Source organism: Dermacentor andersoni, chromosome 8 (genome assembly GCF_023375885.2).
Source record: "Dermacentor andersoni chromosome 8, qqDerAnde1_hic_scaffold, whole genome shotgun sequence".
Lineage (NCBI taxonomy): Eukaryota > Metazoa > Arthropoda > Arachnida > Ixodida > Ixodidae > Dermacentor > Dermacentor andersoni.
Window position 1 is genome coordinate 141874843 of NC_092821.1, and position 23604 is coordinate 141898446.

The 23604-nt window shown below is 48.2% G+C and overlaps 1 protein-coding gene across 1 annotated transcript in view; it reads right to left on the reverse strand.

Annotated features, from left to right (window-relative positions):
• The window catches only part of LOC126526076 (uncharacterized), a 78463-nt gene that overhangs the window by 38599 nt on the left and 16260 nt on the right, over window positions 1-23604 (reverse strand). Inside the window, exons 5-7 of the mRNA XM_072284135.1 lie at window positions 14588-15202; window positions 12021-12044; window positions 7645-7803 (exon numbers count right to left, since the gene is read on the reverse strand). Of these exons, the coding sequence (XP_072140236.1) occupies window positions 7645-7803; window positions 12021-12044; window positions 14588-15202 (798 nt within the window). The remainder of the gene's footprint in view (window positions 1-7644; window positions 7804-12020; window positions 12045-14587; window positions 15203-23604) is intronic.

The following is a 23604-nucleotide window of genomic DNA, read 5'->3' on the forward strand; positions in this document are numbered from 1 at the left end:
GTACGTACGCGCTTGCACGGCGTGCCAACGGCGTAAAATTCCACAGCGCCCTCCTGGTGAGCTACAGCCGCTGCCCTGCCCGGCTCGGCCCTTCGATCGCGTCGGCATAGACCTATATGGACCACTTCCCTGCAGCTCCTCGGGTAACCGATGGATAATTGTAGGTGTCGACCACTTGACGCGCTACGCCGAGACTGCCGCACTCCCGGCAGCCTCTGCGCGCGAAGTTGCCTTCTTCATCTTGCGGAACTTCGTTCTTCGACATGGCGCACCACGCGAACTGCTCAGCGACAGGGGACGTGTCTTCTTGTCCGAAGTCATCCAAGCCCTTCTCGCTGCATGCAGCATCGTTCACCGCAAGTGTACAGCCTACCACCCGCAAACGAACGGCTTGACAGAGAGGTTCAACCGCACACTCGGTGACATGTTGACAATGTACGTCGCCTCGGATCACAGTAACTGGGACACTGTTTTGCCGTTCGTCACGTATGCCTATAATACGGCCACACAAGCTACCACTGGCTTTTCGCCTTTTTTTCTGCTGTATGGACGAGAGCCCTCGTGTACTATGGACACAATGCTCCCATACCGACCTGACGCTTCCGAATGCACGCCTGTGTCTGAAGCCGCCAAATACGCCGAGGACTGTAGGCAGCTCGCGCGAACCCTTACGACCGCTGCTCAAGGTCGTCAAAAGCTGCGGCGTGATAGTGACGCGCTTACACCAGTTTTCCCGACTGGTTCCCTTGTTTGGTTGTGGGTCCCGCCTCACAGCCCTGGCCTTTCGACCAAACTCCTTGCACGCTATGATGGCCCCTACCGCGTCATAGACCGTACCTCCGCTGTCACCTACATTGTAGAACCTGTGACACCTTCACCCGACCATAGGCATCGCGGGCGTGACACGGTTCATGTCAACCGACTTAAGCCGTACTATGACCCCCTCATCCTACCTACGCCGTAAGTCGCCAGGATGGCTCCTCTTCTCTCCCGGGGGCCATTGTGGTGAAGAGGAAGACGAAGAAGGAGCTCTTGTGTCGGCTGTGCGCGTGATCAGCGTTCATCTACTGCCAGTGCTACTAGACTGTGCCTAGTGCCCCGTAATAAATCATCTTATTACACTAGTATTGTTAAAAGTACCCGATCCTATCTTATTTTATTTGGTGCTTGACCTGTGTGTAATAGGTAATGAAATTTATCGTTGCATGTAGTGCATATACGCAGTGCGTTCATCCCTTTATATTCATATTTATATAGTGACACAATCGTATTGCACTACTTCGTATGACTTGTTACTATTTGTGTGTTATTCAGTTCATTATAACTTATATCAAGTGTACATTTGCTTGTGTTCCCTATGTATTATAATATCTCTGTGTTGTTCTACTTATTTTGTATTATATTATTGCACACCGTATTTGATTTAGTGCAAATGCTGTCTGATGTGTACTCGCGATCGCGAAGGCCCTGTCAGGAAACATACGTGCTTCCTTTTGCCACGCCTCGTGGACACACCTACTACATTGTACATGTGTCCGAAATAAAGATTGACTGATTGATTGATAATAGGCGGGTATACCGGTTTCCAGGCAGAAACACTGACACGCACAGACACACAAAGTGCATATATAAGGACAGAAATCGACAGATTGACAGAAACGCGTAGAGACGGAAAGCGCATTGTCAAGATGCGTGACGGTTAAAGATACGGCCCTGTGAAAAGCATGGCGCAATAAGCTCGCCATTTATTGGGCTAACTGGGTGCCGAGAAACAGAAGGGCCACTCCAGCACAAAGATGGCGGCGAGCACCGTCATACGCACGTGACTCGTCTTAGGTTCCAGCGCAATCGCTGGCCCTCGCGTGCGCTCCACAATGCACAGCACTATTGACTTCACGCGTGCGATTTGATTGGGCAAGGTTGCCTTGCTGTAGAGTCGGAGAATTTTATTTATTTATTTATTTAAGTACTGCTAGCCTGAATTCCAGGCCTTAAGCAGGAGTGGGTTACACTTCGGTACAAATGTACCTGAACAACAAAGAGAGCACGCGTACAAACAAATGGAACTGCAGAAAACCGACTGGTGTGTCAAGTACGGCACTGAATTATATAATTTCAAATGGTAAAATAGTAAATATATGAACACACATCATGTCGCAATAGTAGATATATGAACACACATCAAGACACATTAGACAAGAGCGTTGCTCAACAACTGGCAATGTGAAGAAAACGAGAAAAAAAAAGTATTTGGTTCGATGCGTTAGACATGTCGAGAGGATTCGAATTCACTAAAGCGTGTCTTGTGCCGAGAGATAAACTTTGTAACAGCTTTTAGCTGGTCAAAAACGGTCGCCGGCAAAAAAAAAAAGACAAGTACGCATGTCAGTGCCGCCTCCCCGGGCGCTGTAAACAAAACATAAATTGAAAATGAAAGCCGCAGTTTTGCCCGAAAGGCGAAGCACTGATTGCAATAGCAAATCATTAGACACCTATAAGCAGTAAGGCTAGGAGTCTTATCAGCCGTGTAAACTGTCGTAAACAATCGCTTACGAGCTAAATTAGCGAGCACGGTGTCAAGCGCGCGCAGCCCGTCAAACATGAACACGTCTCACTCGATGACCGCGGACACTCGCTGCCGAAACGCTGGCGTGAGGAAGAGCGGCAGCAGCGGCGAGCGAGTTCCCCTTCGTGCTGTCTCTCGCTGCGACGGGAACTAAGCGCGCGTGAACGCAGCGCAAGCGCAGCCATCAGCCTTCTCGCGTCGGCTATCCTTCGAACCCATCGCAGGTTGCCACTCAAGCCAGGAGGCGCACGACCGCACTCAACCGCTCCCTGCGCAGGCGCGGCCGGAGCATAGAAGCGGACACGCAAGCACCCGTGCCCCCCCCCGCCTTCCCCCCCCTTCTTTTCGCGCACCCGTGAAGTCGGCGCACACGGTTTCCGCCTTCCTCTTTTGCACGCGCGAGAAGACGCTGCCGCACCAAGCCAACGCCTCCTAGATAGCAGGCCTGTGCGCTCTGCCTTATGACGTCATGCTACTTGGACCGAAACTTCTCCTGTCAAGTCCGGTGTGACGAAAGCGGTGACGTCAAATCCACCGCAGCTTACTCGGGACCCTCCTCATTAGACTGCATGGCAGCCGGGCAAGGTAGCATGACGTCATGAATTGAAGTGCACAGGCCTTTTGCTATCGGAAGCGTTGACCAAGCCACCATCCTTCACGCCCTCAAATGGTTTCTCTCGGACATGCAGCGTGCGGCGCGACCTTACCGCATTTGGGCTTTACACGGGACCTTACCGTGGCGGCGGCGGCGACAACCACAGTGGTAATACGCCTGTAGTGCCCGTATAATGGCTATCGCAATAAAAAGTACGCGTGAAAAATGAAGAATGACAAAGCTGTGTAGAAATCAAGGCGTGCACTTCGTTAGCGCGCGTCACTTCAGGTCGTGCGCGCCACGACGGTATTGCGTAATACCGTTGGGCACGACCTCCATAGTCCAGTGCGCCAAGACGTCGGAGCACCCCATATTGTTCGAAATAGCGTCGCAGAGCCTTTCCCGAGAGCCCACGTAGGCGTATTGGTGCCGTCGAAGATAGTAATGTTGGCTGCGAGTAATTTGCTTGTTCCTGGTGCGCGGGGCCGAGCGAGCTGTCGGGCATTTTCCGCACTTTGGAGGTGGGTCGCTACGTTGAGGTTGCATTCACCGGTGACGTGTGGTATAGAGTGGCGTTAAGCGTGGTCAGGGTGTTCCTTCCGTAAGCCACTTGGAATGCTGTCACCTGCGATGTTTCCTGCACTGCCGTGTTGCAGGCAAAGGTTATATACGTAAGAATGATATCACCCGTCCTGTGCTCGACGCCGACATACGTCGCGAACATGTCGGCTGCGGTGTTTTATTTATGCGCTCCGTAAGACTATTCGACTGCAGGAGGTAGGCGGTCGACCTCCGGTGACTTGTCCAGCTGTACTGCAGGATCGCATGTGCGAGCTCCGTTGTAAAAAAACCGCTTCTCTGCCGGTGATAGGGACTTTGGGACACGATGCAGTCGTAGAAGGTAATTCTCGACAAAGGATTCCGACAATTCGGCAGCACTACATTCAGACAGCGCTGTCGTCTCGCCGTAGCAGATAAAGTGGCCACTACAATACTCTTATTCCCGAATAGCGACGTCGAAAAGGGCCCCAGTAAGTCCATCCAGATCAAGGGGGAAGGGGGGGGCGGGGTATTCTGTAAGAGTCCACCTAGTGGACATGTCTATGGCGGCCTCACGGTCGCACAGCAGCAGCCAGACACCCTTTCCCCTTTTGACTCGATAAAATATTATCGCGGAGTGTGCGGGAAAGGGAAGTGGTGCGAGGGTGTGCAACCGAGCCGTAGAGGGTGAACGAACACAAAAATAAAGTGAGTTGTTACTTGTTATTCAGGGACGCATCACTCGCTTCTTTCTGCTGATTTCCAGCCGCGCTCGCGTCCCGCATTACATGTCCATTTCGTCTCCTGCTGAAGTACTGACTGGCTGGAGTGCCTGCCTCCCTTCTGACGCGTACGTCAGCCCAGCCAATCAGCACTTCAGCAGCAGACAAAATGGATATGTCCACTAAGTGGGCTCTTACAGAGCACCCTCCTGCTGAAAGTGTCGGCCAGGAGGGGTCAGATAGGCTTCAACAATCCCGAAGGCCTTGTTGATGGTGTCTTACATCGCTGACAGTCTCGGCACGTCTTGACATAATGGGCGATGTCGGCGACCAGGTGCGGCCACTCCTTTTGTGTCCTCGCGAGCGTACGGGAGATCCTGAGGGGCCCAGGGGATGAATCGTCAGGCACGGCGTGCAGAACCTCTGGTCGCAGTGCTGAGGACATAACGGGAAGGTAGCTTACACGGCTCGGCGAGAACTTTTCTTTAGAACGACGTCAATTTGCAGTTAAAACGAAGATAATCCACGTTTCAATATGTAAGGGACCGAATCGGTCTTGCCTACTCCACTCCACAAGGTTTCTTAAAGCCGGGTCGGCTTGTTGTTGTTGAAGAAAGTGTCGTCTGTTTGGTTGTCTTGTGGCGGCGGGTCAATAGGGGCGCGGGGCAGGCAGCCGGCACCAGAGTTATTTCCTACTGACTCGTGGATCACGGTGATGTCAAGTGCCTGGAGCCTTAGACCCCGCCAGCGGACGTGGCCCGAAGGGTCCTATAAATCTGGCAGCCAACCAGAGGCGTGGTAGTGGCTTATCACTTTGAAGGGTCTGTCGTATAGGCAAGGCCGAAATTTTGTCGTAGCCCAAATGACGGAACGGCACACGTTTTTCCGTCGTAGAGTAATTGGCTTCCGCTTTCGACAGCGACTGCCCAGCGTAAGCCGGGACCTTTTAAAGAACGTCTTTTCTTTGGGCTAACACCGCGCCGAGGCCTACGCTGTTTGCGCCGGTGTGGATTTCAGTATCCGCGTCTTCCTCGAAGTGCGCAAGTGCAGCCGACGACTGCAGGCATTGTTGACAGTTCTTGACATGATTCGGACTGCGGCGTTTCTCACTTGGCGTTTGATTTCGTGAGTAGAGTCAGAGGCGCGGCGTTGTGGGAGAAGTGTTTTACAAAGCGCCTGTAGTCGACACACAAGCCAAGAAAACTGTGCACTGCCTTCTTGTCGACGGGCTGCGGGAATCTTGCAATCACAGCTGCTTTCTGCGGATCGGCGCTGGCACAGGAGCAGGAGCTCTTCTATATCGGAGAATATATGAGACAATAGAAGCACGTAGAAAAAAAAAACAGTGCCCAAGCACTCCTTACAGATTGTTAACCAGCGAAGTTGAAACGTTCGGCCCCGGTGGTTATCACTGATTTAATCCCGATGGTTCATTACACGACGACTTGACAGGCTGCCGGGTCCTCGGTACGCAGTTTCTGCTTGCGCTCGGCTGCACGAGCCTGTTCTTGTGCCCGGGATGCAGCATCATCATGGGGCAGACGAGCTCATTCCCGGTTGTGCTCGCGTCGTTGCTGATTGAAAGCTGTTTGCTCCTCAGGAGTATGTATGACGCGCGGCCTACCTATTTCGGAGCCGGAGAGAAACTGCTGCGCGCGTGCTCGGCTGCGACGGAGAGCAACGACGTCACTACTGGCGCAGCCAATTGCGCGCCTCTCTTTTGTTTTCGCGCATGCGCAGGGGGTTGCACAGGAGGAGTTTTCGGCGTACAGGCGACAGACAGACAGACGGACGGACGGACCAATCGCTTAGCCATATACAGCTTCACTGCCAAAATAACGCGACTTGACTGACGTTTCGTCGGCTGTACCGGCGTACGTCGGAGTGTACCGGCGTACACACATGCAACGGTGACAATATATGAGGTAACAATGAGGAGGTAGCCCTATATCGCCACCGTTGCATGTGTCCATCACTCCGACGAACGGCGGTCCCACGGTCGAAAGGGCAGTAAAGTCATTTATTTTTTCCTGCGTGCGTCTATTCTTTGAACTATTTCACTGCCGAGTCCTGTGATTCAACGCTTCACTGATAATTATAATATATATATAGACGGCAGAAAATTTGGTGGGGTGATCAAATTTATAAATTTACAGGCGCCAATTGGAATCCGCTAAGGTAACAGTAGGGTAATTGGAGATCGCTGACAGAGGTCTTCGTCCTGGCATGGGACATACAGATAGGCTGATGATAATGACAATGTCCGCCTCGTCTAGAAACTCCTTTGCGAAAAGTCAATGTTCCCTACCTTCATAGCTCTTATTTAAAAAATCTGTATATTCTAAAGAAAGGTCGCAGTTTAGGCCGAAAGGCGAAGCATGGATTGTGATACCAAATTAGTAGACAGCTATGCGAAGCAAGGATCGTAGTTTTATCGGCCGCATAAGCTCGTAAACACTCGACTACTAACCAAATTACTAAGCGTGGTGTCACGCACGCACAAAGACATCTCACTCGATGAGCGCGGGCACTCGCTGTCAAAACGGTTGCGTGAGGAAGAGCAGCAGCTGCAGCGAGCGAGCTGACCTTCGTGCTGCCTCTCGCTTCAAAGTGAATTAAGCGTCGAGAACACAGCGTGCACGAAGCTATGAGCCCATGGCGCACCTACAATACGTACTCATTGCAGATCGCTTCCGAGACAGGGCTCGCGCAGACGCACTCAGCCGCGTCGTACGCAGCCAATAGAGTTGCATTCCCTTTCCCCCTCCCCCTGTTCCGATGCCCTGAGCGCGGTAGAAGACAGCGTGCTTCTTCCCCTCCTACGCCGCCATCCTCGGCTCACGTGACCTCGGCCGCTTTCACTAGCATTTACAGCAAAAGGCGTGCGGCCACGGTGCTATCGCACTTGTACTTCATAGGGAATGGCGATGGCGCAAATGCGCCTGGAGTGTCCGTATAATGGCTATCGCAATAAACAAAAAGCGCCTTATATATCAAGGCGTTGCGAAAAAAAGGCAATGCGAAAAAAGGCGTTGCGCAAGCAACATTGTTGCTAATTCGAATGTCACGGCTTATACATATTACAGTGAAGTAGACCTCTGAATCTTTTCGAAGGGGGTCGCCATTCGCGAGTTCCTTTCTCTCTTTTTTTTTACCATCTTGTGTGCGCACCTAATTTGAAGTGGACTATCTCGCGTTTCAGAAAAGAAGCTGCAACTCACCGGTCTCCAGCTTCTTCGCTGAAAACTCGATACGCTGGTCCCCAGTCCTGTGGTACGTGTAGCTGAACATCCGGATATAGACGTAGTCGGTGCACTGGTGAACCGGACCCCAGACCCAGACGCTGATAAACTCGAACACGCAGATGAGTGTGAAGCGACCTGCGAAATAAAAGCAGCGCGATTGACAGTTAAAAAAGAGCGTACGCGATTAAAAAAAGAGCGTACGCGATGTATTAAAATGTGACTGCCTTCAGACTTACAATCGCAGAAAGTGCTCCCAAGGCTCTAACAAAAGAAGTAACTAACAATTACGTGGTAACAGTAACGTGGAAGACATATCTTTGAAGCGCAGCCCATCTAAATAAAATCCGTGCAGTGATCGTCTCATTAAAGTATTCTTGCGTTGTAAATTTATTTGAATAGAGAAATCGGAGTAGCGCGTTCAGCGCTCTTGATGGAAATTGAAAAAAAAAAGTCGCAGTTTCGCCCGAAAGGCGAAGCATCGATTGCGACAGCAAATTAGTAGACAAGAATAGTAGTTTTAACGGCCGTACAAACTTGTAAATATTCGCTCACTAAATAAATTAACAAGCATGGTGTCAGCGTGCACAGGCAAACATGAACACGTGCACATCGCCTCGCACTCGATGAGTGCGGACACTCGCTGTCAAAGTGCTGGCGTGATGAAGCGCGGCAGCAGCTGCGAGCGAAGTGACCTTTGTGCTGTCTATCGCTTCAACGCAAACTGAGCGTCGAGAACACAGCACACGCAAAGCTACGAGCCGTCGGCCATTCTAGACTGTGCCCCCAAAGCTGATCGCTTTCAAGATAAAGCCAGCGCGACCGTGCCATACGCAGTTGTTACCGAAGTAAAACGCACCCCCCTTCCGTACTTCCCCTCCCCCGATGCCGTGCGCGCGACGGAAGACGGCGCGCTTTCTCTCCACTTTCTTCCCTCGCGCGCACGAGACTGAGCCGCGATCGTCGGCTCACCCTCGCACGCTTTCACTCGCACATACAGTATACGGCGCGCCGCGACGGTGTTATCGCTCTTGGACTTCATACACAACATCACGGCGACGGCGACGGCATAAATACGCCTGGAGTGTCCATATAATTGCCATCGCAAAAAAGCTAATGCAGATCGCGAGCACAGTAGGAGTCAGTGAAGGCAAAATCTGCAGTGCGCCGGCAATGGTAAACGGTGCGTCTCCTCGACCGACTTTGACAACTTTATTTATTTATTTATTTATTTAATTCATAATCAGACACTAAGTCCATGCAGGGTAAATAAAATAGAATATTAGGTCACGAGGAATAAAACAATACTAATGTAACAAAATGCTGCAAGAATGCAGTAATAATGTTGATACAAAAACTAAACAATGCTGATACAACTTGTGTAAAGGCGAGTCATTCCAGGCATTAATAGTGCGCGGAAAGAAATAGTATTTAAATAGGTTGGTTCGGTCAAACTACGGGGTTAGAGCATTTTGGTGATGCTGTCGAGTAGGTCTCTTTATTAGTGGACTTAAGTATATTGCCGGGTCGAGTGCCAGCTTGTTATTAAGTCGAGTCGTAATTTTTTTCGAAGTGAATAAAGTGTAGGAATACTATTAGACCTCATTAGTTCAGTTGGAGAGTCGAATGTCGAAAATTTGCTGTAAGCAAACCGGATAGCCTGTCTTTGGATTTGTTGAAGTTTCCTTATGCTACATTGATTGCAGGGATCCCGATAATACAGGCGCACTCGAGCTTCAGTCGAATTAAATAGTAGTAAGCGAGTAGTTTACCAGAGAATGTGGCGCGTTTAAGCTTGTATTTGAGAAAGCACAGCTTACGAAAAGCAAAGAAAGATATGTTTTGCTAATGAAAGTTCCAGGACAGGTTGCTGGCAAAGGATGACACCTAAATATTTATGGTTAGAAGCTTAAGTTCAGAAGAGCCTAGCATGTAACCATAAGAGACACAAAGATGTTTTCTTGCGGGAAATTGGAAGAAAAACACTCTTTTAAAAAATCAAGGTCATCCCCCATGGAGTGCCCCAGTAGAAAATTTTACTGAGGCTATCATTCAGATCATCTTGGTCACTATTGTGGATAATTTCATTAAGCAAGATACAATCATCTGCAAATGGTCTTATTTCAACATCCGACTATACAACATCAACAACTTCGTTCATGTACAGGAGGAAAAACAAAGGGCTAATACAACTTCCCTGTGGTATCCCAGATGAGAGTGGAAGACAGGTCGAGTGACGCCTACCTACATCTATGAGCTGTTCGCGATTATTTAAGTATTCAGCGATCCAAGAAACGAGAATTTTTGGTATGCCTTACTTTCTTAGCTTAAATATTAGTTTGGAACGAGGTACCTCATCGGAAGATTTACTAAAATCCATAAAAAACTAAATCAATTTGGTTGTAATGTTCAATAGAAGAAACAAAAGTGTAAATGACCGCGCCACTAGTTCTTTTACTGTAGAGTATCCCCTTCTGAAACCATATTGAGAGTTGGTTAGAATTTTATTCTCTTCAAGAAACTCATTGAGGGCTTTTGACTAAGTAAGCTCAATTAGTTTACAGGAGGAGGAGGGAAGAGAAAAGTAGAAGGCAGGGAGGTCCGGTTGGCTACCCTACTACAGTTTACAGGAAGTCGACGTTAGTGAGATGGTGGCAGTAGTTGACGGGGCGGCAATGAGCAATGCCCCGCCACCGCCTGCCAAGGCGGCTTGCAAACGCTGTGCACAACGACCACAACATCTAAACCTCCGGATCATGCACTTTCTTCTTACACAAGTTGCTAATGGCAACCAGCGCCGAAGCTTCGCGTGCCAACATCAGCGCAATAACATGCAGCCTAGCGAGAAGAGAAAGCAGTTTTCAGTGAGTTGCATAGGCTGCGACTTGGCGCCATCAATTTCACCGCTCCTCTTTAGGTGCACGTGTCCAGATTCTGGCCTGACTGGTAACAGGCGTGCTGGAACGTGTGAGCGCACGCACTTCAACAGGCGCATGCGTATGGCCAGAGCTTCGCTGAGTGAACTAGAGTGAACTGTAGAGTGAGGAGTAGTGAACTAGAGTAAACTGTAGAGTGAACTTTAGTGAACTAGAGTGAACTGTAGAGTGAACTGTAGAGTGAACTGTAGTGAACTAGGGTGAACTAGGGTGAACTGTAGAGTGAACTTTAGTGAACTGTAGTGAACTAGAGTGAACTGTAGAGTGAACTGTAGTGAACTAGGGTGAACTGTAGAGTGAACTTTAGTGAACTAGGGTGAACTGTAGAGTTAACTTTAGTGAGCTGTAGTAAACTAGGGTGAACTGTAGAGTGAACTAGAGTGAACTTTAGTGAACTAGAGTGAACTTTAGTGAACTAGAGTGAACTTTAGTGAACTAGAGTGAACTGTAGAGTGAACGTTAGTGAACTTAACTGAACTGTAGAGTGAACTTTAGTTAGCTAGGGTGAACTGTAGAGTGAACTTTAGTCAACTAAAGTTAACTGTAGAGTGAACTTTAGTGAACTAGAGAACGTAATTATGACGACTCACTATAAAGTGCCCAAACTGATGATCCTATCATGCACTTCAGCATTCTTTTGACGTAGTCTAGATAAACTTGATATTCAGATCGCAGTTCGCGAGTTCGGCACATTTCTCTCAGCCCGACGTAAGTGATTTCGCCTTGCTTTATTTCATAAACTATATTTCCACAATTCCCTACCTGCGCGATATCATCTCCAACCTACATTTCCTCTCGCATTGATCATAGCCGTAAGGTTGGAATAATTCAATGCCACCCCAGAAGCTGTCACGAATTATTTATTCCTAGGACCTCTCAGAAATTGAACCACCTTCCTGGCGCAGTTGTCGCAATCAAGGACAACTCAGTTTCGTTCGGCCTTATCAGACTTCATCACTCCCATATACAATTAACTAATACATTTTTCTGTAATAACTAACCACCTATCACTGCTTTGTTATTTAATTATGTATATGTTTCTTACCCACTACACTCTGTAATACTTCAGTCTTGAGGATACAACAAAATAAAAATAAAAAAATTATTTACAGTTAACCGTAGTCCGTGCTGCAGGGTTTGTGTCAAGAAACTTTAGTGACGAATTTGAAGCTGGAATTTCTCATTACAGAAAACGAGCGTTCATGCTAACACGGGTGAACGATGCTGCCTGTTGCGCGAAATCCAACCACGTGATTGAAAATAACGTTTCCCGGCAGAAAAGAAAAAAAGGGCCCTCAGGCACAATTCAAAGAAGAATGCTGTTAGTCGACGGACGTGGCAGGTATAAGTCACCACAGGGAGCAATATTGTGCGACATGAGTAGCACATTGTAAATCGAAATAAGAGCGACATTCTTACGTGGTGGTTTTCCGGGTCGCGATGCTGAAAAGTAAAAAACAAGAGACTCAAATCAAGGAAACGAAGGGTGAGCTTATTATAACGTGCAATAACAAAAAACAAAAAACAAATTGACACTCTAAAATGTGCAAAGGGTAATACAACATCATAGACATCACGTATACCAAGGCTAGCAAGAACACGCCCCTCAACACGTCTAAGCATAAAGCAAAGAAGTTGGGAGACTCTTAAGCTTGGCCTTTGAGAGTGAAACGCGATAGCATTCAAAGATCCCTGATCGCTTCTCACGCTTCCCAGCAACTGCAGCTTACCTAACCGTAACGTTTACAGGGAAACGCTGGCGACGAGCGCTATACACGAAGGCGAGCTTTCTGGTAGAAACGCGGCTTCTTGCATGGGCCACGGATTTGCGGAGGCAAGCGCCATATGGAGCGTTTGCAAGGAACCGGGCGCGCCGCTCTGTGAATGGTAGAAACGCTGGAAAGGCGTTTGGTTTCCGCGTAAGAGAATTATATTTTCTCGCATATTCAAATTACAGTCCGACGCTATCATGTCTATAGGTTGTGTGTCAGTCGTACTTTACGATTTTTCTGATGAATTTTATTTTGAGAAATTCAATTAGTTCAGTAACGTCTCTGCGCTACCCGGAAGGCCTACATGGTTGGGTATGCGAGGTTCGGAATAATTTTTCGCTTAAAGACGGTCGACGCCGAACGTGGGACGCCGAGTCCAGATTTTCTGCGACACGGAGTTCTTAACGCTGTCCCTTTAAAGGAGCGCGTATTTCTGTGCATATTTAGCATTCTCCATTTTGCTGTTGCTACTATACAGGGTGATCATTTTTCAGTTTTATTAAATTTTTATAAATCGCCTGTGGCAAGAGCATAATTCTTGTCGTTGAGCTGGGGGGGAGGCGGGTATTCTCTAAGAGTCCACCTAACGGACTGTCCATTTCGGCCGCTGCTGATTGGATGCAGCTGTACAAAAAAGGAGGAGACAAGCGGCCCTAGCCAATCAGCAGCGGCCGAAATGGAGAGTCCACAGGTGGACTGTTACAAAATACCCCCCCTAGAGATGCGGACATTTCTAGCACGAGAAATCAAAACGCATGTCCGACTGATTAACGTAAACCCTTTAATTAGCTTCTCAATTATTTACTTTACGGCACATGTTGGAATTTGCGAATTTATATCGTTGGTGAGAATGCAAGATGTATCCACTTTAAATGTATCTCCAGGATGGTATCAGTTACGAGGTATTATTTCTCAAGGTGGGGGGGGGGGGGGACGAGATACATGGACGTTCCAATTTGCTTTTGTGCTTCAGAGCTTAAAAGAGCGTTCCGCTGAAAAAGAAACTCGAACACTCAGTAACGCAGCGTTTTGGGCGTGTTGGTATGACATGACGGGGCTTATAGAGCACGAAAAGACGAGGGCACAGAAAGACGCGCGTACCACGTCTTTCTGTACCCTCGTCTTTTCGTGCGCTATAAGCCTCGCCATAACTGGAACAACAGTGCATATGCTACGGCGAGTTTGTTGGCACATATGTCGAAACTGGCCTCATCCTCGAAATTCATTATAGAAGTGGACACGCCTTGCAAACTCACCAGCTGCAATTTGCTAATTACAGTATGTGCCGGAAAGTAAAATAACCAAGAAAAGTTAATTAGCAAGCTTAAATTAGTTGCATATGCGTTTCGATTTCTCGTGCAGGTAATGTCCACCTGTCTGAATAATCCAGCTCAAACACAAGAACTATGTCATGTGCGACAGTCGATGTTTGAAAATTGAAAGATAAAGAATGGTCACCGCGTAGATGTGCCTCTGCAATGTAAATTCGAAGGTTCCGTGGACCTCGTCAAGCTGACGGTCGTCGTCTTAATCCAAACTGATCTAAACAAATATATCACTGTTACCCTCCACGTGATTATTAGCGCGGCTAAGGCGAGCACATATTGAGTTTTGTTCAAGCTGTGGCGTCCTCTGGTAGGGCAGAAATAAATATACCTTTAAAATAAAATACGCTGCCCGGTGGCGTCTCTACTTGGGCCTTAGGCTTACGCCAAACGGAAACCGCTAGTATGAATTATAGCAACGAGACATAGCGCTAACTATTTATTCCCCACACGAGATAAGGCTATAGGCGATGCTTGATTTCACTCTATTTCCTGCTGCGAGGACGGGCATCAAGTTACAAGAGCAAATTAAAATCGCAGCAGGCTGTCCGCGAGGCTGCGGTGACGTCATGCAACCACTCTGAAGACGCGCATGCGCACAACGCGTTTCACGGTTAACGCACCGCGGTGGAGTATCACGTGACACGCAGAGGTGAAAGCTTTCAAAAGGTGTTCGAATCCGTGCCCGTTCCTCCGAGCATCGTAAACAAATCCCGAAGGCTATGCCTTTTGTACGCTGCATGCGCCGCAAGTGATACGCAGAGTCGGAAACACGTCGTAACCGCCACGCTTTAGGCACAATTTATTACAAGGTACGAAAGACGAGACAAGAGCGGCACCGCCGACTGAATGCGGCCTTTACGAGTATAGAAGCTCCACATGCACTTACGTATTCCCGGAAAAGGTGTTGTCGTAGTCGGTGTCGTAGTCGGTGTCATTGGTATTGTTGGCGTCGGTGTCGTTGGCGTCGGTGTCGTTGGCGTCGGTGTCGTTGGCGTCGGTGTCGTTGGCGTCGGTGTGGTTGGCCTCGGTGTGGTTGGCCTCGGTGTCGTTGGCCTCGGTGTCGTTGGCCTCGGTGTCGTTGGCCTCGGTGTCGTTGGCCTCGGTGTGGTTGGCCTCGGTGACGTTGGCCTCGGTGACGTTGGCCTCGGTGTCGTTGGCATCGGTGTCGTTGGCATCGGTGTCGTTGGCATCGGTGTCGTTGACCTCGGTGTCGTTGGCCTCGGTGTCGTTGGCCTCGGTGTCGTTGGCCTGGGTGTCGGTGGCGTTGGTATCGGCGTCGGTGGCATTGGTATCGGCCTCGGTGGCGTTGGTATCGGCCTCGGTGGCGCCCTGGGAGTGCTTCTCGGTGTGGACGGCAGGACGGGCCGTGATGTGGTGGGGGCCACGGGAGGCGCTGTCGGCGGGACAGGCCGTGGTGTCGTCGGAATGGTCACGGGAGGCGGTGTCGGTGGCGCTACAGGAGGGTCAGTCGCTTGCGTGCTTGGGACGACCGGCGGAGCACCTGCGAAGTTGAACGGGACAATAATCGACCCGAAGGCATCAGATGGCCCGCGGAGTGAAACAAGGCGGCGTCCGAAGCTGCAAAACGGCATCTAAATTCCCCATTGGCCGCGACGCCATGTTACGAGCGCATCTCGACAAGATCAAAGCGGGCGAAACCGCGTTGCGTGAGGGGAGAGGGCGTCGCCGCGACGCCCCGTCACCAGCGCGCCTAGACGGAGCAGCTACGTCGACGCGAGACCGCGGAGCGAGATGGCGGTGTCGTCGGCGAGGCACTCACGTGACGCGCGCGTGCGGGTGCCGCCGTCCCCCTCTCGGAAGCCGGGGCGTCTTCCGTATCTCTCGCTCTCTCTCCCTATCCCTCTCCTCGCCCCCTCTCTCTCACCCCCACTGGGATTAGCTGCCTCGCGCGCCTGCCGGCCCTGGTGGCCGCTGCTGCTTCCTCGGTCTCTCGTCGCGGAGGACGTCGGTGGCATACAGAGGTGGGAAGGCTGCTGCTGCTTCTTTCTGGCTCGGGCAGCCCGTACAGCCATGGTACATTACTCGCGACGCAAAACTCGAATTACAGGACCTCTCAGCGGCGTTCACTTGAGCATTAGTTTATAAGGAGTGCTTAGGTGTCCTCGGATTTTTTCAGGTGTACAGTGTTTCTGATAACGCTACAGAAGCTTACGCCGTTCCCTAACGCATTTGTGTAGTGCGCTGCGAGACGAAATGAAGAGAAACGATATTTTTGAGCTGTTTGGTTTGAAAGGCTTGATATACATGGTACGCCACTCACGCGAGCCACATTATCGGGCGCGGTATTCCGGTAAACCTATACTCCGTTTCAGACATCAGGTGCAACGCTGTGGAGGCCAGAGAGACCTTATTGCAGTGGCTGCGTCCGCACTTAGAAATAGTTTGATGTTCTTAATAGTAATTGTGCTAAACTGTTCTCTGTATGGGCTCAGTATTGAATGAAAAACGTTTTAATTCTTAGAAAGAAAGCAACTGTGCTATATACTGCTATTTAACGTGTTAGTTTAGATCAGTTTGTTTTTCATTGCGCTTCTTTTCGGGTTTCTTCTTATTGGCAGCCCGTCGGGGCAACGTCACGTGCACGCTCGCGCGAGCGCACACCTTTGGCGCGCAACGAGGCACGGACGCAACGCGCGGAGTGATACATTCTCGTTGCCGAACTCTTGCGTAGCTTCCACAACGTTTCACCGGACGCCTTATTGCGCCGTTTGCTTTGAAGCGAGGTGATCGAGCGCTCTAGGAAACAGTGCAGACAACTGCGAAGGTAGTTTGTGTCGTCTAGGGAAACACCCGAAAGCGTCAGAGCGAAACTTTAGAAATTTTTTGTCACATTTCAGGGAAGGGGTTTTGTTTAAGGATTGGCGAATATTGACGTTTCGAATATTACAACATAACATCTCGTATTCTAAAAGTGAAATAATTATTCTGTACTTTCGACGCTTGAAACTAACCTAATATTTCGCAGAAACCGGCTGTTTGTGTGGTTATACTGTTCTCTGCCTGCTGAACGAAGTATCGCAAACGATCAGCAGTGAAACAACGACAAACGTCTTCGAAGCAACGCAGAAACAAAATGAGTATTAAGCAAGCTTTGCTTGCGGCTTCACGGCTGAAGCCTACATGAGAACCTGCGATTGTTGCCTGCAGTCTGTCATTCAGTGTTTGCGGCGGTCTACAGTCATGTAGCAGATTTATATTTTATACCACAATCAGTGATGTTTTCCTCGCAACAGGCCCTATTACACGTGTCTACGGCACACAGGCCCTTCGACCAGCTTTTTCTGTTCTCTTTCCACAACATCCGATTTTTTATTTGGCAACTGTTTACTTAGCCGCCTTTGGAAAGCTAGCCGTGCAGCAGCTATTCATTCTTGGAAAGATTGTTTGCAACCAGGCTTTAAAGATCATCATTATCAATCTCGTCATCATAGCGTAATAGAAAGATACATCGCCCATCTGGGTGTTCTGTTTACTACTGGACTGCATTGTACTATGGCGGTAGTATTAAATATAATTCTTGAACCCTAATTGGAATGGCTGACAATCCTGCATGTGATGCCTGCTGCTGCGGTGAAAACAATGACGCATCTATTGTGCCGCAGTCCTCAATTAGAAACACCAAAGACAATCTATGTCGAGCGCATTGAGCAGACTAGATGCATCTTCAGCCGCGTGAACAGACAATACTGGAACGCCGTCCCGACCGATAATCGGCTCAGAGGGCAGTGAAGGCACTCTTGTGCTTTCTGAGAAGGACTGACCTGTGGGAGCGCCTCACACTGACCGCATTCCTTTCTCTTTCTTTCTCTCGCTCTCTCTAGCTTCGTTCTTTCTATGTCCTTTTTCCATTTCCCCAGTGCAGAATAGTGCTTAACATCCCTGCCTTCCTTTTTATCTCTCTCTTTCTATTTTGCTATTGTCAGTGCGAAAGCTATTAAACTATCGGCAGTATCAACAGTAGGCAAATTATAGCTCTGCGTGACACATGTGCGTAACCAATTACGTATAATTAACTACTGGCCAGATAAGTTGCGCAGATGAGATAACCGTCAGCCCATTATGGTGACAGAATGGATACCCAGAGAAGGGAAGCGCAGTAGAGGACGGCAGAAGTCTAGGTGGTGCGACGAAATTAGGAAATTTGCGGGTGCTAGTTGGAATCAGTTGGCGCAACACAGGGGTAATGGGAGATCGCAGATAGAGGCCTTCGTCCTGCAGTGGACATAAAATAGGCTGATGATGATGAACTGCTCGCCGTCAGTTACACTTTCTGGTTGTTTTCGTAATTTAACTTTGTTACTTTGTTTACTACGTAACGATCGCTGTTCTTTTTTACTTTTTTTCCTCAGTAACCAATTACATGTGACCAGTGACTTTACTGACGAGACAAGCTGTAACAGAAAACTCAGCTACAAGCACTTCAATTTGGGCGTTAACTATAGTAAATGCCCGCGGTGTCCAATCGACATTGTCCAAAGGGATGAAAAGGTGTGCATGAGTTACCTCCTTCCTACAACTAAATAGCGCTGTACTGCGGGTACGCCTAACTCACGTGAACATAGCCAGCTTGCACATTTGCGCAACTCTGTCGGAAGCTCTCTAAGGCGTGCTTTATAAGCGCTAGAAGCTGTTACTACACATTTATTTGTTGATTACTGCAACCGATGAGTTCTTTGATGAACACTGTAAGATAAGTTTATACCCTTAAAAGTGAACAAGGGCGTAAATATGTTCATAACTCACACTCTTATACTTTTTTTTTTGCTTTTGCAGACAGAATTATTTGCCCATTAAACATGCGTGTTCCGATCAGACTGATACGTGAATTTTACACAGTTAAAGGTTGCAATTGTAGCATACGTACAGTGTTCTTAGGGCTGAATAATACGCAGCTTTACTTTATTTACGTTACATACATGGTCCATCTATTCGAGGAACGTGAACATCTGCTGCAGTTCGTTCTAACTTCTCGTTTAAGTCTAAACGTCGGGCTAGTGAAAAAGAGCTCCAGGGAGGGGGGCGGGGGGGGGGGGGGGGGGGGCTCCACAAGATGTTTGCCGACCAATCGATTGAACAGACGCTTATATACCCGAGTAATTTCTCCTCTTTGAGTATAATCTTGCTCAAGGCGTAGAATTTGGCTGTAACAGCTGATTAAGAAAACCTGCGTTAACTACAAAATAAAATATTCTATTTGCACATAACTTTGTTGTCGAGCCTGCGTCGTTTTTTGCGAAGTTGCTGCTGCCCCAAGTATATTTATCGGAATTTATGTGAAATATCTCCGAAACTTGTTTTTCTCCAACTTTTCGCTGGACTTCCAATGACACGTAAGAGAGCTCGGCATTAAATACGAGCTAAAACAGGAATAATTTCAAATAAGCAAGAAAAAAAAACTGCATTAGCGGCTGAAGTGGACTATACATGTATAGCGAGTTTAGTTTCAGACGTGCTCTGTTGAGTGTCTTTCTACAGTGTTGCCATACTGCTGCTACTGTACGGGCAGCACGTTCCAGTCAGGAAAATGGCTGCCTTTAGCCGTGTCCCCTAAGACAGCCTATAATAACGTGTCAATAAATCATTAAAAAACGAAAAAAAAAACGAAATTTAGACCGCTGAATCTCGTGATCTCACTGGTTAAAAGACAACAGGCGCATGCCTGAAACACGCGCCCTAAGGGCAAAATCTTGAACCAACGGGTTTTATAACTGCAAAACACAAAATGTCAAACACAAAGATGGCGGCGTTATGAACGTTTCAGTGAAGCAGAAGCCTCCAGATCCAATCTTGACGGAACGATAAGGTATTGCACCTGAACATGTGACGAAGCAAAATGCATTACCAAGTTCGTCCACTGGGAGAAATTTGAGCGCGAACGAACCGGAAGTGTCATTTGTTTTATATTGCGTTAACATTGTTAGAGACTTGTTCTTTCATCTTCACCAGCTACCATTTGTATAATTTCTTGGTGCACTTTTTTTTGCTACTTCACACAGTCGTTTTGTTTCATTTATCGCGTCATTTATATTGTTAGATATTTGTTCTTTCATGTTTACTCGCTAACCATGAATAATTTCTTAGAACTCCTTTCTTTTTGCTAATTGCCTGCATCCTCCCCTCATGCAATACTCTTTCGGGAGCCTGTGAGGTAACTAACTAACTAACTAACTAACTAACTAACTAACTAACTAATTAATTAATTAATTAGTTAATTAATTAATTAATTAACTAACTAGCTAATTAACTAACTAGCTAACTAACTAACGCATTAATTAACTAACCAACTAACCAACTAACTAAATAAATAAAATAATTAAATAAATACACCCGCCCCCGTCGTTTACGCAACACCGTATTGCAGTACAGCGGAACGGGGGCCATTATAATATGCGACTTCGAAGTTGACTGACTTGTCGTATGTGGCGGTCGAGGTGTAGTCGCCGTTCCTAGAACGAAGATAAGTGCGAGAATGAGCCAACATCATCGGTCATGGGTAGAATAAATGGTTGAATAACTGAGCAAGTCGAATATAATGCCGGATGAGCTCAGAAACACGGCAGTGTCGAACTTCTTAGCATGCGTTCCGAGAACCCCGTCGCCATATCGCTATCTGGTGTTTCAGCGAACGCTGCCGGTAATTTCTGAACGCAGTGCAGAGAGATAAACAGACTACATTTTTTGGCGCATTCATCGTGCCGGTGGACATCAGGAAATACACGGTAAAAGAGATAAATAAGTACTCAAGAATAAGCCACAGTTAAAGAGCCCCTCGCTCTTTAAGTACACAGTAACGGCTAAATTGTTCTGTTAAGCTCACATAGGAAAGGGACTTTATGAGATTTGTAGCGTTTTTCAAAAAATAGCTCTGCCAATTGTAGCAAGTAGATTTTTAATTTTGGCCATTAAGTTTTGTAGAAACATACTTGGAAATCAGAATATTTAGGAAAAATCAATCCTAAGCGCCAAATTACTGAGCAAAAGAAAAAACGGTATCACAATATTGAAAACTGTACCTTATCCGGCATTTAACGTGAATGAATGTGCTACACGCACTGTACACAGCTCGGAAGTAGTCTGCGAATTTGTGAGTAGGGCATTTCCATAGCCCTTGTAAACATTGGGACATCTCAGCGTAAGCTGTAAACGGTTGTGTATCGCATTTGTATGTGTTAAGAAGCGCAACTAGACGCAGTTTACAGAACTGCGGTGTATCCGTTGTGCTTTAGTGTGCGTGTGCGTGTGTGTGTTTTCATCTTACTGGTGGTCAGGAATTCTCGCGAGCACTCCACAGGACCAAATCAAAATGCTGCTTCCTGCAGTCAGCAAAGTGAGTTTTCTATAGCTTAAATGCAACGCGCGTATTTCAAAAAAGTGTGGCGGTTGTTTCTGTGACGTCGTACCTGCATTGTGCAAGTATTCGAATAGGGAAATTGGAGCTATCCCTGCCGTAAAGCTGGCGCTGAACACTTTTAAAACGCGATTTCTACTTCTGAAAGCCTAGTGAACGCTCACGACATGTCCACTTAGTAAGAACACGGAAAGAGTGAATACAGCGATGCCTCATGGCAACGGAGGGACACGATTTATCGTAACGATCATATGAAGCCTGCGGACAAAGTAGCTTACCGGCAAGCACAGGTGAAATAATTTATTACAGTTAACCTGTAACGTTATTAGAAATATTAGAAGAAAACAATACTTTTTAGTGCTGCAGGGAGGGGAACCCTCTACATCTTCATGGCGCGCGCAATGATCTATTCGCATACGGCGCTGGCTGTTCCCTTTCCATTTTCGTGGGTGCTCGGGCATGTGTACTATAAGCACAGCCGTGAATCATACTTGAAAAAAAAAATAACAGCTCTCAAACAGTGACGAAAAAAGCACACACACGAGTGCTCATTTGTGTACCTGCTTTTTCATGGTATTGGCCTATTTTAGCGCCGCCTGAGTGTACGGGATCGAATCGCGCCTGCGGAAGTCCCGTTTCGATGAGGACGAAATAAAAAAAAAAGAACGCCCGTGTATTATGCGCTGCAGGCACGTTAAAGGCCCCCTAACCACGCTTGGCCATTTTAGACAGACACGCTGACGCGTAGACCGCGCAAACCGCTGCGAATTCGGTCTCTTGCAAGGAACGTTGCCCACGACCTCACCTGCTCGAGAATGGGCACTCGCGAGCCCAACACAGGTGGCAGTTCAAAGGAGTGCAATGCCCGCGAGCTTTCGCGGTGACACATGTGAAGACGCGGAATAGTGGCTGGTGCAGTGCGAAGGCTCAGCTAAGATTAATCAGTGGCGTCCCGACCAGGAAGCTTTCCAACGTGCACTTCGCTTTTGAAGGTAGCGCAACGACACGCTTTTGTAAAAACCGCGAGGTGTCATTTGCCGACGTGGAAAGTAGTTTTGTCGTCGGTTGCTTGATGCTTTCGGAAAGACTGGTCACCCGAGATGATGCACAACGCCTGCTCGAGTAGCGAAGTATTAAAAAGCCCACGGAAAGTGTGTCTACGCTTTGCCGAGGAACATGGAAGGTTTAATTTGCCGCGCGGGTCCAAATATGCCTGACTCAAAGAAGCTGAGCCATCTCGTGCACGGCGTCAACGAGCAGCTCTTCGCTGCTCTTGTGTACAACCCACTTATGCAACCGTGAACGAATTCACGGAGAAGTGCCACAGCAATCGAGTGGGCGCTCCGGCATCGTTGCCGGTAGTACGAACGAATGCTCACTAATGGTGCGACCACATGAGCCACGCAGTACTGGCCATGGCCGACGAGAACTCGCTGCGCCAACTGATAAGGGATGCCTCATTTCATTTATTTTCACCTTAAAGGCCCAGAGGCATTACTTAAAGGAGGGCTATAATCTTTGTGAGAATGTTAGGACAAATTTACAGAGCAGTAAAGAAACAACGATAAACAAAAACAAGTCAGGAACAGGAACAATTGCGGAAAAAGGGGAAAATCGTGTTGGAGTAAGGGTGGGTAGGATCGGTACTTAATGTGGTTACTAAACATTTCGCGGAACGTTTTACGGTCAGTGCATGAGACGATATCTTCTGGGAGACTGTTCCAATGGGTTATTGCGTCGGGGAAGAACGAAGTGTTCACGGCAGATGATCGGGTGCTAATGTGTGCTATGGGACGACTGTGGCTTTGGCGAGAGGATGTACGTAAGGGTGGATTTAACAGATAATGCCTGGAGTGTGGATGGTAATAAAGGTGGGAAGCAAGCAGAGACGAGAGGTAATCCGGTGGGAAGCAAGTTAAAGCTGTTCAAGTGTACGTTTTAGAGCGGTTATGCTGTGTGCGAGGAGATTGCGAAGGCAAAACAGCGACGCCGAAGACACTCACAGTCAGCTTTGGCCGCTGAAGTCACACGCCGAGAAATCCGACATGCTTTTGCATCTCCCGAGAAACTATCTGAACCGCGACCCAAGCCACGCTTCGAGACGTGCATACGGGTACGCAGACACTCTCCCTCGCCCGCTGCCTATACCAGGCACGGTAGACAACCGGTGCTTCGATACCATGCCTGGCTTAGTATCGAGGTGCCCTACTTGACCTATGACGTACGGAGCGCGGCCCCGACAGACTCCTCCGTCTTCATCCGTAGCTGCGCACAAATTCGTCGGCGCCATCTTGCTTTTTATTATTGGATGTGCGGTTTGTCCTTGCTTTGCCTCATCTGTCAGCTGCTGGGAGTCCGCACTGAAGAGGAAGCGTTTCTTGGCGTACGATGCCGGTATTCTCCCTGCCATGGATAGCACGGAAGAGACCTTGATCCGCGAATGCGTTGGCCAGACGTGCTCAAGCAGTAGTGGCAGCTAGAGCGAAGACGAGTGGCCGAATGCTCAGCGCGCAAGAATGAATGAGTAAATTCAG